Consider the following 16,153-nt stretch of genomic DNA (forward strand, 5'->3'; position numbering starts at 1 on the left):
AGGAATCAGACTTTTCTGATTCAGTATAATCCAAAAATTACTATAGAGTTGAAGCTGAGCTGACAATGCAGAGGTTGAGCTGAAAAGACTTTGCTTCTCTCCTCCCCCCAGCCTCATCCACAAAATTTGAACCCCCGGAAGGATCTTCATTCAAAAAAAACAAGCCTGTTTCCTCTCCTGTAACAACTTCTCTGCTTTCTGCCCTGGCCAGCAGCCAACAGCATTTGCAACCCCACAGCATCTCAGGCCTCTGTCCTTAATTACTTTAATGTGGGCCAAGGGTGGAACAGCAAAGGGCAGAGCAAAAATCTCTTCTGAGAACATTTCCCTTGGAAATTTTTACGAACGTTTTCTTCTCCAAAACCTGGTTTATCCTCAACCCATTAAGCCCTGAGTACAGCTTGGTGGAAACTAAACAACAGATTAAAGAGGTATTGGGGGAACCAGAGAATTGTTAAGATTGAAAATAAACAAGATCATTGAGTCCAACCTTGGACAGACCCCAAAGAGATGGACAGGCAGTTTTGGAGAGGTGTCACAAGAGCACAGAACCATTGACTGCAACTCTGTGTCCCTTGGTTCAATGTCCAGTGAGGCGTGGTGTACCTCAGGGCACTACCTTGGACCAGTGCTCTTTGATACCTTATCAAGGACACAGTGAGGTGGAGCACAACCTTAGCCTGTCGGCAGGTGACTGGAAGCCGAGCAGGATTAGTGATACACCCGAAGGATGGGGCCATCCTGGAGGAACTGGCCACGCTTGTGAAGTGGATCCATGAGAATCTCATGAGGGCCTGCACATGAGTAAGGAAAACCCCCAGTCTCAATCCAGGCTGGGAATGAAGGGCTTGATAGCAAGACTTGGGGTAGAAGAAGGACAAGAGAGGGACAAGCTCACTTCTGGACTGATAATGAAGTTGCCACAACCCACGTTTCCGGACCTTGTATTTGGCTGCCTTGATCTTCCTGAGGGTCCCATGGGCCTACTTCTGGAACTTTTCCAGGTCCCCCTGAATTACATCTTGTCTCCCAGGTGTGTCACCTGCGCTGCTCAGCTCAGGGTCATCTGCCAGCATGCTGAGGGTGCCCTCGACCCCACTGTCTGTGTCACTGATGGAGACATTAAAAAGCACTCATCCCAGTATGGACTCCCAGGGACACCCCTTTGTCTCTGAGCTCCATCTGAGCCCTTCACCGCTACCCTGTTTGTGGCCATCCAACCAACTCTTAATTAGCCAGGCAATCCATCCATGAAATTTGAATTATTACAATTTTAGAGGATGGGTGTTGTGGCTATGCCGTGCCTCTTTGCCCCTCAGTGTCACGGTGCAGGTCCATTCAGGGCCACTACCCCACACCACATTCACGTCCCAATTCCACTTCTCTCTGGGGTTGTGAAGGTCTGCAACTGCTTCACCAAGCTCAGGAGGGACTAGGAATTATTCAGTTGGAGGTACAGGGAGGAGGGCAGAGACCTTCTTCTCACCAGGTCTGCTCCTGGAGGTTCTGTGGTCTCTGAGACACCCGTGTCCTGCAGACCCAGCCCCACCAGCCCAAGACCTGGGAGAAAAACCAGGGCCAGAGGAACCACCCATGTCCCCACCTGCCCCTCCTGCCTGTGGCCGTCCTGGGGCTGGAAGGTGGGTCTGGTTGTCCCAATCCCAGGCTTGTTCCCTGCTGTGCAGAGCCAGTTCCCACGCTGAAGTGAGAGACCTCTATAGCTTCATTCAGGTTGTGCGCAGCAGGACTTGGTTTGCTCCCACGGGTGTTGGCTCACCGTTCAGTGAAGTTTTGCATTATTTATACATTTTAGCGAACAAAGGCCTCAATATTCATTGGCTGCATGCTACAGAGTTCTCTAATTAATATTCTATCTTCTATTGGTTAAATGATTGTCTCTTCTCACACTAATTAGTCCACAGGCTCAGTCTTGTCCATCTTTGGAGTTGGTGCGATTCTGGAGTCAGTGGCTGTGAGTCATTTGTCATGATACCCTCCTGCCAAAATCACCTTTTATTGAGTGAACACCTCGGACTGATGAACTGGCCCTGTTTGTCCCTCCTTAGGCCCAACCTTAACAGCCCTGAGGGCCGTGCAGCCCTCAGAGGGACCTGAACAGGTTGGTGAGATGGGCAGGGAAGAACCTTCTAAAGTTCAACAAGGGAAATGCAGGTACTGCATCAGTGGAGGAACAACCCCAGGCACCAGCACAGGCTGAGGGTGACTTGCTGGAGCAGCTCTGCAGAGAAGGAACTGGGGGTCCACGAGACAGTGAGCCATCCCTGAGTCAGCAGAGTGTCCTGGCGGGACAAGGAGGCTAATGGGATCCAGAAGGTATCAGGAAGAGCATTGCCAGCAGGTTAGGGAGTGCTCCTGCCACTCTGGTCAGCCCTGGGAGGCACATATGGAGTGCTATGTCCAGTTCTGGACTCCTCAGGCGAGGAGGGACATGGAGCTCCTGGAGTAGGACTGGTGGAGGCTGCAGAGATGAGGAAGGGCCTGGAGCATCTCTCTGCCAATGAAAGGCTGAGGGAGCTGGGGCTGTTCAGCCTCGAGAGGAGACGCAGCTGAGACATCCCTGTCTGTCCCTGTCTGCAAGGAGGCCTCAGAGCAGGGACCAAGCTCTGCTCCAGGAGGCCCAGCGATAGGACAAGGGGAATAGGCAGGAACTGATGCCCAGAAAGTTACAGCTTTCTGAACAGGAGACAGAACTTTGCTGTGCAGTGAATTGAGCTCGGAACAGGTGGTTCAGAGAGGGGGTGGAGTCTCCCTCACCAGGGATATTTCAGACCCATCCAGATACAATCCTGTATCATGTGCTCTGGGATGGCCCTGCTAGAGTGGGAAGGTAGGACCAGATGAGCCACTTGGGGTCCCTTCCAACCTCACCAATCCTGGCATTCTGTGGCTGGAGTCGTCCATGTCTACCAGTCCCATTTAGATCACCAAACACTGTTGCCCCGAGCAGGGGCTCAATCCCTCTTGTGGAGCAGCAATTAGTGCACCAAAATGACAGAATTCTAGGTCTTTATTCCTTTTTCCATGGTGCTGTGTGGCTGCCCCCGTGTCAATGGAATTCTGCTGTTCTCTCTTCACTGACCTCCAGCTGCTTCACCAAGCTCAGGTAGATCAGGAGCTGTTCAGGATTCGGGAGTTACAAGGAGGAGGGCGGAGACCTTCTGCTCACCAGGTCTGCTCCTGGAGGTTCTGTAGTCTCCCAGACACCCCTGCCCTGCAGACCCAGCCCCACCAGCCTAAGACTTGAGAGAGGCCAGACCAGAAAGCAGAGGAGCCCACTCATGTCCCTACCTGCCCCGTCCTGCCTGAGGCTGCCACCTGGCACTGGAAGGCATGTCTGGTTCAGGGACAGCTCCAGGACCCCCCATGCCCACCCAACAGCACAGACAGGGGCTGCTGCCAGGCAGGGGAGGAATGTGATGCCACAGAAAAATACATCCAGTGCTAGGAAATACTTACCGAGGGAATTGTCATCGGACCATTCCCGTAACTTGTTGATCTGCAAGGCCTTCATGCACTGTTCCCGGGCAACTTTGTACGGCTGCCGATTTAGGAGGACCTGTTTTGCTCGTGGAGTCCTGCAAGGCAGGGAAGGATTCCCCTCTCACTCCCTGGCTGGAATCCTGCCTGGCCCAGCTCCTGCTGCTCTTGTCTCCACATTCCCTTTGGCCCCACCACTGCCTTCAGCATGGGCACGTGGGACACCAGAATCAGGGGCTACTCCAGGGCATGCCCATGTCCGGGGATGTCCAAGGTACCATATCCAGCCCAGGCCTCAGAGCTCCGCTTCCATGATCCCAAAGGGGTCCCTCCCACCCGCTCAACCCCCCAGCCCTGACAGGTGCTGCCACACTCTTACCTTGGCTGTGGTCGTCCTCCACAAGGGGATGGTGTCTTCCCCTCCTTTCTCTCTGGGGACAAAGCAGCAGTCACTCCTGCCACAGCAGCCGCTCTCTCCTTCCTGAGCCTTTCAAATCCTCCAGGACAGAAGGCAGCAGCCTTCCCCAGATGCTTCTGCTCTGCCAGGGGTGGAAGCTGTTATATGAAGCAAAGGGAAGGCAGCTCAGACATTTTGGCAACAGTAAGGGTCCCATCTTGCAGCCCATGATCCAAAGGACAGTTTGAATCCCTCCTCTCTTCCCCGGAGATCCTGGCAGTGTCCCTCTGTTTCATGATGAAGTCTGGACACCACAGAGGTGATGAAGTCGTTCCCAGGACTGAATGGAACCCAAAAGACATCCCGGAATAGACACATTCAAAGGGAATCTTCCAACAGCCTCCCTGCGGTGATGCAGGACATGATCCTACATCCATATCACCTGGACATGTTTTTGCTGCCTGGTGGGAGCTGCCAGCCCAGCTTTGGGTGCTTCCATCCCCTTGGTGGCTCTGCCCTTCTTCACAGAGTTCTCAATTGGAGGCAGCAAACTGCAGAAACACCACACAAGCGTTTTGTCTGAGAACAGTGAGAGCACCTTCTCCAATGTGTTTTCCAGGCCTCTTCAAAACGCTGCTGTCCACTTCCCATGCCACAGGAAGGGCCGAGGCCTTGGGCATGTGCCCAGATCTGCTCTCCATAAGTACAGGCAGCATGGCCAAAGGTGACAGCTCACATCCTGTCCAGGAGTACAGAATTACCTAAAGGCAGCTCTTCCAGACTCTCACCTCCCTCTCTGCACTCCACCATCACCCTTTTTCTTTTCTCTTCCCATTGCTTTCACATCATAAATCTGACTTGGAGAAAGACGTGGACGAAGAAAGAGGCGTTGGCTGGGAAGGTTCCCTGATGAAAAAAAAGAGGAAGCTCCTCTCAACTGCATCTCCAGAACACTTTGGACATGAGGGATCTCCCAGACTTCCTGTCCCAGCCTAGTCCCCTTCCCTGAGGGTTGTGCTGCTCCATAGTCCCGTCTCACTGCTTCCTTGGGTCCCCATTCAGAAGAAGAGGGACCTGATGGGACACTTTTCTGGCAGGAGACAGAATTCCCTTTGGCATGAAAGACGTCAGTTCCTAGAAGGAGACATACCCGGAGTTGTTTGGCGCTTGGTGCTGGTTTTGCTTGTGGTTCCAGGGCCTTGTAGGGAAGCACTTATAGGATGTGGCTGGGACTTCCCATCTGCCTGCACAAAGCTGCAAAGAAGGTGGTGACACCAGTTTGAATAAGGGCAGCAGAGTCCATGGCAGCCTCTGGGAAGAAGCTGTTCCCAGGCATCCAGTTTTCCAAAGGAAACATTAACACTGGAGCATGGACACAAGAGTCTCTGTCCATAGGGCTCCTCTCAGCCAGGTCTGGGATCCCACTTGCCAGAGATGCTTTCCAGGGAAAACAAAGCTGTGGTGACTGAGAACATCCCAGGCTCTGGGGCCTGTTTGTTCTCAGTCCTTCTCAAAGGGAAAAAGAAGAAGCTGGTGAAGCTGTCTGCCTCATGGCCCCCAACTGTGTCTCCGGGGTCATTCCCACAGAGGTGGGAAGGTAAAGCAAGCCCTCTTCCCAGGGAATCCACCTGAAGACACTCCCCAAAGGAGCCAGAATGTCCATGGACCTTGCACAAATTCAATTCCACTTCCAAAACTAAACACATCCAAGGATTCCTCCCACACAGGAGAAGCCAGGACCAAAAGCTGTTGCTGGTTATCACCCCGCCATGTACAGAAACAATTGCACTCACTGTGGCAGCACAAAAACACCTCCAGGAGGGATCTGGGAAATGTCCTTTTCCATGTGGCCTATGAATAATGGCTTCAGATTTGGTGACTGCAACAGGGACAGAGACATGGCAGGACCCACAGGGAATTTACCTGCTGTTCACAACACACGAAACCCCTCTTCCACTCCCAGCCCCAGCTGCCCCTCCTCAACCCCCACCCCCAGCTCTCTCTCCACGACCCTGTGCCACTACATCGTCCCAAATCCTTGAGCATCTCCACCACCTCGGCACTCTGGGACAACAAGGCCACGCCAGCAGCCTCTCCACAGGAGCCAAAGCCTAGGGCTAATTCCCTCCTGGGAACAGGAGGGCAGGCTCAGTTACCAGAATCATTGAAAGCTTCCCAAGGCCACGGCTGCGTCCCCAAGAGTTTGAGGGCACGTGAAATACATGCCAGATTCACCTGGAGCAAACCTTCTGCCAGGCACTGTGACTGAGCCACCTCCCGGACCAAGTCTTCAAAGAACCTCATGACCACGTGGTTTCCCCGGCAGACCAGGATGCCAATGTCCTTGAACACAAAGTCGAAGTTCTGGCCACTGGACAAGGCCCACTCACAGATCTTTAGTGTGGCCTTGATGCACGTCACGATGGTGGCCTTGGGTTTGTGCAGGCGCAAGGCCACCTCAGCACAGATTAACTCGTCTGCTTTGGAGAGACCTGTTGAAAAAACATGCAACACAAAGTCACTCACTACGCCCTTCTGTGGCCCCTTGGGGGCCCACTAACCCCCTCCCACCACAGTGACTCTTCACCCAGCAGCAAATGTCGTGCTTTTGTGCCATGAGCCCCAGTCCCTGCACTGCCAGCTCAACCACCGTGTTCCAGCTTCGCAGAACCTCTCAGGTGGCTGTGGGAGCCAGCAGGAATCTTCCCAAAGCGGTGGGGATCATCAGCCTCTTCAGTGCCGGGAGAGTCTCAGAAATACCTCCAAGAGCTCTCCAGCAGCAACCAGCACACTGTGGGCACCCAGAGAGCCCTGGAGGGGTTGCTGGAGGGACCCATCCTTGTCCAGGCGGAGCGCAGGGCTGAAGGGCTCATCTTACCAGGCACAGGGCTTTTCCCATGGAGGAGCTTCTTCCCCACCAGAAAGGGCTTGCTCAGATTGAACTCTGGACTGTCGGCCATGAAACCTTCCCCTTCTCCATGCCAGATAGGCCTTTTCATAATGTGGATGGTACCCAGGCCCATCAGTCCAACTCTCTGGAAGCAAAAGCAGGCAATCAGAGGGCAAACAGAAGGGAAGGCTAAGGGTGATCTGTGGCCTTTCCATCCCTGCAGCTCCAAGGCCTGAGATGGAGCCCCCAAGGAAAGCTTTGGAGAAGTGCCAAATCCTGCAGATCCTGGAGAGGAGGGAGTGAGGAACCATCTGGAGTGAAAGATATATGGGAGAAACTCCCGGAGCCTGGGAAGGCCCAAGGAGTGCAGGAGCACTGCCTGGGCCTCCCTCCTTTCCATCCATCCTGGGGAAGACTCCAAAGAGGAAATCCGATGTTCTTCTACTCAAGCGGCGCTTGACTTCTTGCCTGCACCCACAATGGGTCTCTGGCTAAAATGCAGAATCTGCCTGGGATGTTTCTGCCCTCTAGGCTAGGTGAGGGCCAGGCAGGATGGGGAAGGATCAGAAAACCCCTATGGTCTGAGGAAAGACCATGAGGAAACCAGCCCCACCTTCTTCAGCACCAGGTCTTGGCGATAGCACTCAGACACACAGTCCCAAACTTTAATGATTTCTGTTAGAAGAAGAGAAAGGGCCATGCTGAAGTTACAAAGTTTATCATCCCCTCCTCACCTTCCTAATGTCAGATCCCCTTCTCCAAAGGGACCCTTTCCCTGGGCAAAGCCACCAACACATTCCCACCCCCAGGGGCAGGAGGATGCCAGGACCTCGGGGATCTCAAGGCTTTACCATCCTTCTGGAAGTACACAAGATCCGGAGACAGTGCGAGGAGGAAGCCAGGGAAAAGCTCGGTCATGGCTGCAGCTCCTCGTGCCTGATTTCTTCCTCTCCTGGCCTGGTGGTATGGTGGGGCACCACAGCTGGGCTGGTCACTGGCTCTCAGGGAAGTGGGTGTTATGGTTCCATGGAGGCAGAACATCCCATTGTGACCTCACATGTGTCACCAAGGGGCTGCAGAGCCCCACACAGACATCCCCCTGGCCCCAGGCTTCACTCTACAGGGGAAGGAGGCTGCACTCGTCATTTCAAGGGGCTGCCCCCACCCAGCCACTGCCCATTCTGATGGGTCTCCCACAGCCGCTGCTGAAGCACACAGGAAAATTGGATGGAAATTGATTTAGAATTATTTACACGGATACTGGGAACTGCTGTGTTACAAGTTAGAAATTTGGCTGAAAACAAACCCAGCTGGTTCTGAGGGATCAGAGGGCCTGGGGACAGCAGGGCTGAATTCCTGATAGGCAGGTCTGGTAACATCCAGTAGGATCACATCACAAACACAAATTCACCAACAGTGCAGTTTATTGGAGCAGCAGGTTACGGACTCTTGTTAGACTAAAAGTGATAAATGCACTGGACCCATAAAAGCTGCACAAGACGAACGCTCCTAGGAATTCTGGAGGCACAAATCTTTGCTAAGGGGTCTCCATGCTTTGGGGAGGAGGGAGGAGCATCCAATTTATCTGGACATGAGTGGCATCGAGAGTCGTAACGAGAGAGATGACAAAGGCTCTGGGTCTTGGCAAGGGCAGAAAACAATGTGACACCTGAGCAGCCCTCCCTCTTAGACCTGCCAGATTCCAAGGGTAGGGATTATCTGGCCTCTGCCTGGTAACCCATCACTCCCTCAGCAGGTGATCACACCCAGGTACTCCCATCACCACGTATCCAAAGGAAATCCCTTATCTCAGACTGTGGGCCTCATTCCTACACAGGCACAGAGCTGCAGCACAGGAGACCTCCACGGCACTGGTGTTTGCAGGATCAGGAGGTGACTGGCTTCAGTCATCAGTAAATTTCTGTCCTGACCAGAATCCAAGTTAGCCAAAACCTTTGGAAATTGTTTACAAAACTCCAGCAACAATGGTGCTGCTCCACTCAGGCTCTGACTCAGGTTGGGACTGTTCCGAGGCTGTCAGGGAATGACTAGTTATCCTCTCCCCAGTGCTCAGATATCCCATTCACCTCTGCACAAAGCAAAGGGAATGTGCTGAGAGAATGGAAAAAGGGGAATGACAGTGTGTGGGCATGGATTGTGGGCACAGGGTAAAACGGGAACTTCTCCAAGTTTTATCTATGAAATTTATAGATTTGGACTGGACAGACAATTAGGGTTGAAGGAAGACGCTCTTCACCCCACCCCTCTACCACTGTACTGAGTTTATCTACAAATTCCAGCCTCCAGTGGATCTGGGATCACACACGCATTTACAGGCGAGCAAGTAAAACAAAAAATAAAAATCTCTGGAATCATTTAGTTGGAATATATCCCAGAAATTGTGGGGTCGGTCCACTTGGCAATTCTATTTGCAAGCTCATGGTCCCATGGCCCCAGGAGCCCAAATCCTGCAGTTCAGGTAAGGCTGCACCAACATTCCCAGCTCAGAAGTTCTCGGAGCCAAGGCTCCGACTCTCGTCCTGCAGCGGTGAGGTCACGGGGACCGTGGTATCGCCAGGAGAGGCCACATTCAGGTACCCGATATCCGAAGGCTGCGAGGGGGACGGGCAGAAGGAAGAATCCTGGCTCTCAGCCTCTCCTTCAGGCTTCATGTTCTGCGGGGACTTCAGGGCACCGAGGGGCTCTGGGAGATCTCGGGGTGGGAAGCTGGAAACAGATTTCCATTTTCTGTCATTCTGTGGAGTCTGGGTGACCCTTACCCAACACCTCTGAGCAGCACAGGACGATGTTGATGCTTTTCTCTTGGATCAAGGCTCCTTGTCTATCCAAGGAAGGGACACCCTCAGCCAGCCCAGAACCTGCACAGACCATCCTTCACCCCAACTGTGCCTGGGGCTATGACCAAACCCCCTGAGCTGCATCTCCAGAGCTGCCTTCCCCTCATCTGGCTTGGCACGGATTGGAATGGAGGAACACATCCCAGAGTGATGTGGGACACAGCTCTGGCCGTACTAGGACTTCAAGTCTCACTACCTCTTGTATAAAGACTCTTCCAAAGCCACTGAGCACCAAGATTCCTAAATCCCATCGTGTTCCCGAAAACATTCCAAAAAGTTGACTTCTCCATCCCATCAGCTGACTGATTTTAATACCATTTTAATGCCATTTTAATACCATTTTCCCTAAAATTTGACCAAAAACTAACAAAAAAGGCCTCTGGGAAGTGAAAGCACAAGGTGAGGCAGCCAAAATGCTCAAGTGGCTCCTCCCTGGCTCCCCCTCCCCACCACGGTACCTGGCACGAGGAGGCAGCAACACCTTACTCTGTGGCTGGCATTCAGAGCCAGGAACAATCTTCGAATCCTGGGAGGAGGAACAGAGACTTTGAAAAGAGGAGGTACACATCAGACCCTGAATTCCAACAATTCCTGATCTTCCAGGCTCTCCCCCAGCTTCCCTGAGAGTCCTCTCCACCAACTGCAGCCCCACAGAGGTGCTAATCAGGGATTTAGTTGTCCTTTGGGTGTAAATTTATGCTACAAGTCCAAACCAAGCCTCACCAAGGCCAGGTGGGCCCCCAACAGCCCTTTCCCCCTCAACAGCTGATTTCCAACCTACCTGGGTTCTTTCCAAATTACAACTCCCAATGAACTCCTAAATCCACCTGGTTGATTTGAAAACTCTTTGATTTCCTGGATTTTCTCAATTTTTCCTGCCAAAGTTCTTCATTAACATGGTCAATACTTTCACTCAACTCAGGAATTATTGCTCAGCTTGGCCTGAGGGAGGAATATTCCCGCTGGCGGGGGGAATACTCCCAATCTCACATGAAGGGTTGGTTCTCCTTTCCTAGAGCCAACTTTACAAATGAAGCCTTTGAACAGCTCTAAATGTGCCAAGTGAGATTCCCGCTCCTGTGGAAGGGGATCCCGTGGGCAGCAGCTCAGAGATGAGCAGGGGCTGAGTGTATGGAACCTTCAGCTTCTCACAAAGCCTCTCCTCCCCACAGCTGTTGCCACCTACCATATGGGAGGCCTTTCCATCCCAAAGGATGGATCCAGCACTTCCTCAGACCCTCAGGCATCAGGTTCTATGATTCCTGCTGATCCCAGCCCTCCCAGAGTCTCACCTCTGTTTTGGGGGTGGGGCTGCTCCTGGCAAGGCACTGGGATGTGGCCACATGGCTGGAGAGTTGGAGCTTGTCCTGCAGCCGGGCATTCGTCTCCTCCAGGATCTTTCCTCTGGGCATGGCACAAAGCACAAGTTATTTTCCTTCCAGCCATGCTCCATTTTCAAACAGGAATTTTCTTTTCCAACCTCAGAGCTGTTGCTCTCCACAGCCTCCGGCTCAATGGAGAGGTCTTGGATGGGAAAACAGAGTAATTACAATGCTAATTACAGCCATAAAAGCTACTGCATCAATGGCTTGGGGCACAGTCCAGACTTTCCTCTGGAATTCTTAAGAGAAAGAGGCACAAAACCAGGAAAAGGGAGAATCCCAGTGGATGGACATCAGCAGGGGCCTACCTGCTCTGCAGGGAAGGAATCCCAGACCAGAGGCTCCAAGGGGACTCCTCCTGGTCTGATATTTTTTGGAGGAGCCGTCGCCTCTCCTGGAGTAATTTCTCATTCTCAGCAGTGATCTGGGAAATCAGCACCTTTCCCTTAGGGTGGTGGAGAAAGAAAGAACAACCACCAGTTACTCTTGATTCTTTTCTGTCCTCTGCAAACCTCAGGGCTTTTCAAAGGGACTGCCATTGAGGGTGCCAGCTCCTAAAACCTTGGACTCACTACCCCTGCAAGTGCTCAAGAACCTTCAATGTGGATGTGGCATTTAGGGACACGGTTTAGTCGTGGTGTGTGGATGGCTGAACTTGATGAAGATCTTCACCTTAAAGGTCTTCAACCTCAATGACTCTGCAATTTCATACCCTGTCAATGTAAAATAACCCAGGAAGAGGCTCTGGGGTCATTTTCCAGCAGGAATTGCTGAGGCAAAGGAACATGGAGCTCAGCCAGTGTCTGACTGGGATTTGAGGATGTGGCTTCCCCCCAGGGCAATCCTGAGCCAGGAATTTCTTTTTGGCTTTTTGTTGCTAGAGGTTGGTGCCCCTGGTCCCTTCCTGCAAGGAGTGATTTTGGACAAGGAACTGGAGTGACAGGACAAGGGGGAATGGCTTCCCACTGCCAGGGGGCAGCGTTAGATGGGATACTGGGAAGAACTGTTCCCTGTTACAGTGGTGAGTCCCTGGCTGTGGCTGCCCAATCCCTGGCAGTGTTCAAGGCCAGGCTGGATGGGGCTTGGAGCAACCTGGGATAGTGGAAGATGTCCCTGCCCATGGTAGGTGGTGGGACAAGAAGAGCTTTAATATCCCTTTCAATTCACACCATTCCCTGAATCCACGATTATTTTCACAGAATCACTAGGTTGGAAGAGACCTTCAAGGTCATTGAGTCTAACCCATGCCCTAAAACCTCATAAAACCATAGCACCAAGTGGCACATCCAGTGTTTTTTTAAACACATCAGGGAAGGTGACTCTGCCACCTCCCTGGGCAGACAATTCCAGTACTTTACCACTCTTTCAATAAAAAACTTTTTCCTTATACCCAACCTGCATTTCCCTTGGTGCAGCTTAAGACTGTGTCCTCTCCTTCTGTCAGTTGCTGCCTGGAGAAAGAGACCAACCTCGACCTAACTACAACCACCTTGCAGGGAATTGTAGAGAGTTATAAGGTCATTTCTGAGTCTCCTTTCCTCCAGGCTAAACAACCCCAGCTCCCTCAGAAGTTCCTCACAGAGCTTGTGTTCCAAGCCTTTCACCAGCCTTGCTGCCCTCCTTTAGATGTGTTTGAGAGTCTCAACATCCTTCCTAAACTGAGGGGCCCAGAACTGGACATAGCACTCGAGATGCAGCCTCACCAGTGCCAAGTAGAGGGGAAGAATGACCTCCCTGCTCCTGCCGGCCACACTATTCTTGATACTGGCTAGGATGCTGTTGGTCTTCTTGGCCGCCAGGGCATACTTTTGGAAGCAGCGATGCTCCTGCAGCTTCCTTCCCCTTGCAGGAGAAGCCCTGTATGTGTCCTCTCACCTTTTCCACTTGGAGCTTCAACTCACTGAGCTCATTTTCCAGCTGTTTGATCCTGCTGTCCCTCTGTTTCACCTCGTGGATGAAGGTCTCCTTGGCCCTGCGGATCTTGTCCTTGTGCCGGAGCTGCATCTCATTGTATTTCCTGGGAAAGCAGGGACAACCATCAAGCCATGAAAGGCACTTTTGCTCAGGGTCACCATCCAGGCAAGAATGTTCCGGGTTTATTCAGGCTCCTCAAAGTTCAAACTCAGACTCGCAGCCATCCCCCAGCTCCTCCATCTTGCCCAGAATGAGCACATGGACCGTCTGGATGCTTTCACTGATCAGTTTGGGGGTGTTTTTGCTGGAAACTTTAATTTTTAAGTGTCAATTAAATGGAAATTGTTAACAGAAAAGGACCAAAAGCATTTCCAAAAGTGACTCCCAGCTTTACGAATCCTTGCGCTTGTCCCTCCCAGCTCTTCATAACAAACAGGATTATAAGCGCACCAAACCCGGAAGTTCCAAGGCAAGGATAAATTGGTTTTGTTGGTGGGGATGTGGTTAAGGAAATGACTATTGAATGGGAAGAAAATTTTGGAAAACCCTCTGAGATCATCAAGTCCAACCATTCCAAGGCCACCCACTAACCATGTCCCCAAATGCCAGATCCAAACATTGGTTGGAAAACTAAGAATTCTGAACAGCAATGGACAGGCCAAGAGGAGCAAAAAGAGCCACTTCAGTGTGAGCTTGAGTTAGGACACTGGGGACAAGTATTTTTCCCTCCTGACACCTCTGATTTTTACTCTTCCTCTCTTGCCAATTTGGGCACACTTCTTGTCTATTTTTATCCATTTGGGATAGAAGGGAAAATAATAACAAAAAAGAAGAAAAAGCTACTCTGCTTCAAATTAACCAAAAGGGCTCTGGGGAGAAAGGAACAGCTTCATGGAGAGTCTTTGCTGACACCAGACCTCAACCAACACCCAGACCATCCTCCTGTGCTGCCTTCATCTACCAAGGAGAGCAGGAAGGCTGGGAGAGCTGGGGATGCTCACCTGGAGAAGAGAAGGCTCCAGGGAGACCTCAGAGCCCCTTCCAGGGCCTAAAGGGGCTCCAGGAGAGCTGGAGAGGAACTTTGGACAAGGGTCTGGAGTGCCAGGACAAGGGAGAATGGCTTCCCACTGCCAGAGAGCAGGGTCAGATGGGATATTGGGAAGAAATCCTTCCCTGTGAGGGTGGGCAGGCCCTGGCACAGGGTGCCCCAGAGAAGCTGTGGCTGCCCCATACCTGGCAGTGCCCAAGACCAGGTTGGATGGGGCTTGGAGCAATCTGGGATAGTGGAAGGATGTCCCTACCCATGGCAGGGGTTGGAACAGAATCGGCTTTTATGTTCCTTCCCACTCAAACCTCTCTGGAATTGCCTGACAGCAGACATGGTGGGGGAGAGGAGCTCACTGCACACAGGACTAGTGGACTTAGTGCTAAAAGCCTGAACATTGGATAGGAAAGTCCACACCACACAGCAGGTTTTTGGACATTACCTGACATAGAGATCCTTCTGGTTCAGGAGTCGGACACCTTCCTCATACAGGGCTTTGTTCTCCTCCTTCAGCAGTGCCAGCTGCTCTGAGAGCTTCTGGTTCTCCTTCTGGCACTGCACATGCTGGAAAAGGGCTATTTTTAACCTGTGTGCGTGTGGCCCCAGATGGAGGGGCCCCTCTGCCTCGTCTCCAAAGCTTCTCTCTCATCAATCCCAGTGGTTCCCACTACAGCCAATATCCAGTCAGCCAGCCCCCAGACCACTCCCTCCTACCCCTAACAAGCAGTGGGATTTTTTTGCAGAGAGAGGCAATGAACCCTCCCAGACAAAGGACTCTGCCAAAATTTCCAAGCAAAAACTCCAATCTCTGCAAGATAAAGGGAAGGAAGAAACTACCAAGCCTTCCTGTGCCCTCAGAGCTACATCCCAAGAAACCAACTGGCAATGGGACACTGCTTTTCCTCCAGATCCTGTTGAAATCAGTGAGATCTGCAAGGGCTCAGCCCCTGATCAGATGTTCCTGATTGCAGCAGCTCCCAAGGAGCACATTCCAGTTCATGATGTATGATGAGGAACCCCCTCACCGTCACTCACCTCACCAGCATCCAGCTTCTTCTCATCCTCCAGGACATGCAGGGTCTTGGCCTGGAGCTCCACATGCATCTTGGCGAGTGACGCCTCTGTCTCCCTGGAATGCCAAAGCTGCTGCCGCAGCTCATCCACCTGCTGCTCCAGGAGCCTCCTGGAAACACGATGAGGTGACAGTGAGAGCTGGAGGGGGATGTGCCACCTGCCCGCAAGGTGTCTGTCAGCCAAAACACCCCCTGCTCTCCTCTTGCCCTGGCTGACATGGAGGGGACAGAGGAATCAGCACATCCCAGTTGTCCCCATGTCCCAGTGATACAGAAAGGGAGGATGATATACTGGGATCATTTCCAGTATATCATCCTCCAGGGAAGGACGCTGTTGGCATCACTGTACTGACATGAGAGGCCACAGCCCTTCCAAGACAGATGAAGCCTCCAATAATCTTTTAAATCTCAGGAAGGGGGACTCCCTGGAGATCCAGGGATAAGGAAGGTCCAAAGGGAAGACGGGAGGTCAAAGCAGTGGTTTGGGTCTCCCTGAACCCTCCCAGGGCAGCCAGGAGCTGATGGAGGGCTGGCAAAGCCCCCACACAGCACAGAGACCTTTTCAGCTGCTCCTCGTGAAGCTCCTGCTGTACTCGAGCTTCATTTTCCCGAGCTTCCTTCAGATCCTCCTCCAGAAGCTTCTTATCAGAAACACGGGCCTCTGCCAACAGCAGCTGGTGCTGGGAATCCTTCAGCTTTTGCTGGAGTTTTGAGACCTTTAGATTAAAGTGGAGATAGATTAAACTTTCTCAATATACAGGCCAGTGCCTGAATCAGACCCCTCCAATTCCCCAGTGTCTGACGCATGGGAAGGAAAGATTTCCTTGTTTTGACTCTAAGTCCATTAAAAGCAAAACCTCTGGAACGGCTACCGGATTTTGGACCAAACAGTATGTCATGAATTCCCACCGATCTTTTTTTGACCCAAATTGATCCTGAAAACTTTAAAAGAGAATCCGATTGTTTCTGCAGAAGCATGGCAGAACCGGTGCCATGGAAAACACAAGGTTTTGAAATTTTCCAGCCAGTAAACAGTAGGAAATCTCCTAAGCAAGAACAAGACAGGGTTCCCTGTGCCTGCCAGCCCCCCCATCAG

The 16,153-nt window shown here is 52.1% G+C and overlaps 2 protein-coding genes across 21 annotated transcripts in view; both read right to left on the minus strand.

Annotated features, from left to right (window-relative positions):
* Positions 1 to 3,010: 3,010 nt before the first annotated feature.
* LOC111938546 (uncharacterized) lies at positions 3,011 to 7,870 on the minus strand. Its single transcript, XM_023940297.2, has 11 exons — positions 7,637 to 7,870; positions 7,399 to 7,460; positions 6,774 to 6,930; positions 6,131 to 6,387; positions 5,689 to 5,774; positions 5,046 to 5,149; positions 4,684 to 4,801; positions 4,338 to 4,446; positions 3,878 to 4,053; positions 3,478 to 3,596; positions 3,011 to 3,136 (listed from the first exon to the last, which is right to left on the minus strand). Exons 1-11 carry the CDS (start codon positions 7,824 to 7,826, stop codon positions 3,093 to 3,095), a joined length of 1,422 nt encoding a protein of 473 aa, XP_023796065.2. The 5' UTR covers positions 7,827 to 7,870; the 3' UTR covers positions 3,011 to 3,092.
* Positions 7,871 to 8,191: 321 nt separating this feature from the next.
* Positions 8,192 to 16,153, minus strand: part of CCDC30 (coiled-coil domain containing 30) — a 35,769-nt gene continuing 27,807 nt past the window's right edge. For 11 of the 20 annotated variants that reach the window (XM_086860753.1, XM_086860752.1, XM_086860751.1 and 8 more), the window contains 8 exons: positions 15,616 to 15,773; positions 15,020 to 15,167; positions 14,427 to 14,548; positions 12,901 to 13,042; positions 11,334 to 11,470; positions 10,936 to 11,047; positions 10,102 to 10,169; positions 8,192 to 9,512 (listed from right to left, as the gene is read on the minus strand). In XM_086860753.1, the coding sequence (XP_086716879.1) occupies positions 9,290 to 9,512; positions 10,102 to 10,169; positions 10,936 to 11,047; positions 11,334 to 11,470; positions 12,901 to 13,042; positions 14,427 to 14,548; positions 15,020 to 15,167; positions 15,616 to 15,773 (1,110 nt within the window). In that variant the 3' untranslated portion in view covers positions 8,192 to 9,289. Of the gene's footprint in view, positions 9,513 to 10,101; positions 10,189 to 10,935; positions 11,168 to 11,333; positions 11,471 to 12,900; positions 13,043 to 14,426; positions 14,549 to 15,019; positions 15,168 to 15,615; positions 15,774 to 16,153 lie in introns of all 20 variants that reach the window. The other 9 variants (XR_015278778.1, XR_015278774.1, XR_015278772.1 and 6 more) reach the window with 6 other exon arrangements.

The sequence above is a fragment of the Cyanistes caeruleus genome, chromosome 22 (assembly GCF_971803275.1).
Source record: "Cyanistes caeruleus chromosome 22, bCyaCae1.hap1.1, whole genome shotgun sequence".
Taxonomy (NCBI): Eukaryota; Metazoa; Chordata; class Aves; order Passeriformes; family Paridae; genus Cyanistes; species Cyanistes caeruleus.

What these genes read in the sequence shown, in the direction of transcription:
- LOC111938546 (XM_023940297.2), bottom strand. Translation starts at nt 7,826, where the DNA reads ATGTTCTGCCTCCATGGAACCATAACACCCACTTCCCTGAGAGCCAGT. An exon ending in AAGACCTGGTGCTGAAGAAG is followed by an intron (nt 6,931 to 7,398) that starts GTGGGGCTGGTT and finishes TTTTGCTTCCAG; the next exon opens with AGAGTTGGACTGATGGGCCT. An exon ending in GGAGGACGACCACAGCCAAG is followed by an intron (nt 3,597 to 3,877) that starts GTAAGAGTGTGG and finishes CCTGCCTTGCAG; the next exon opens with GACTCCACGAGCAAAACAGG.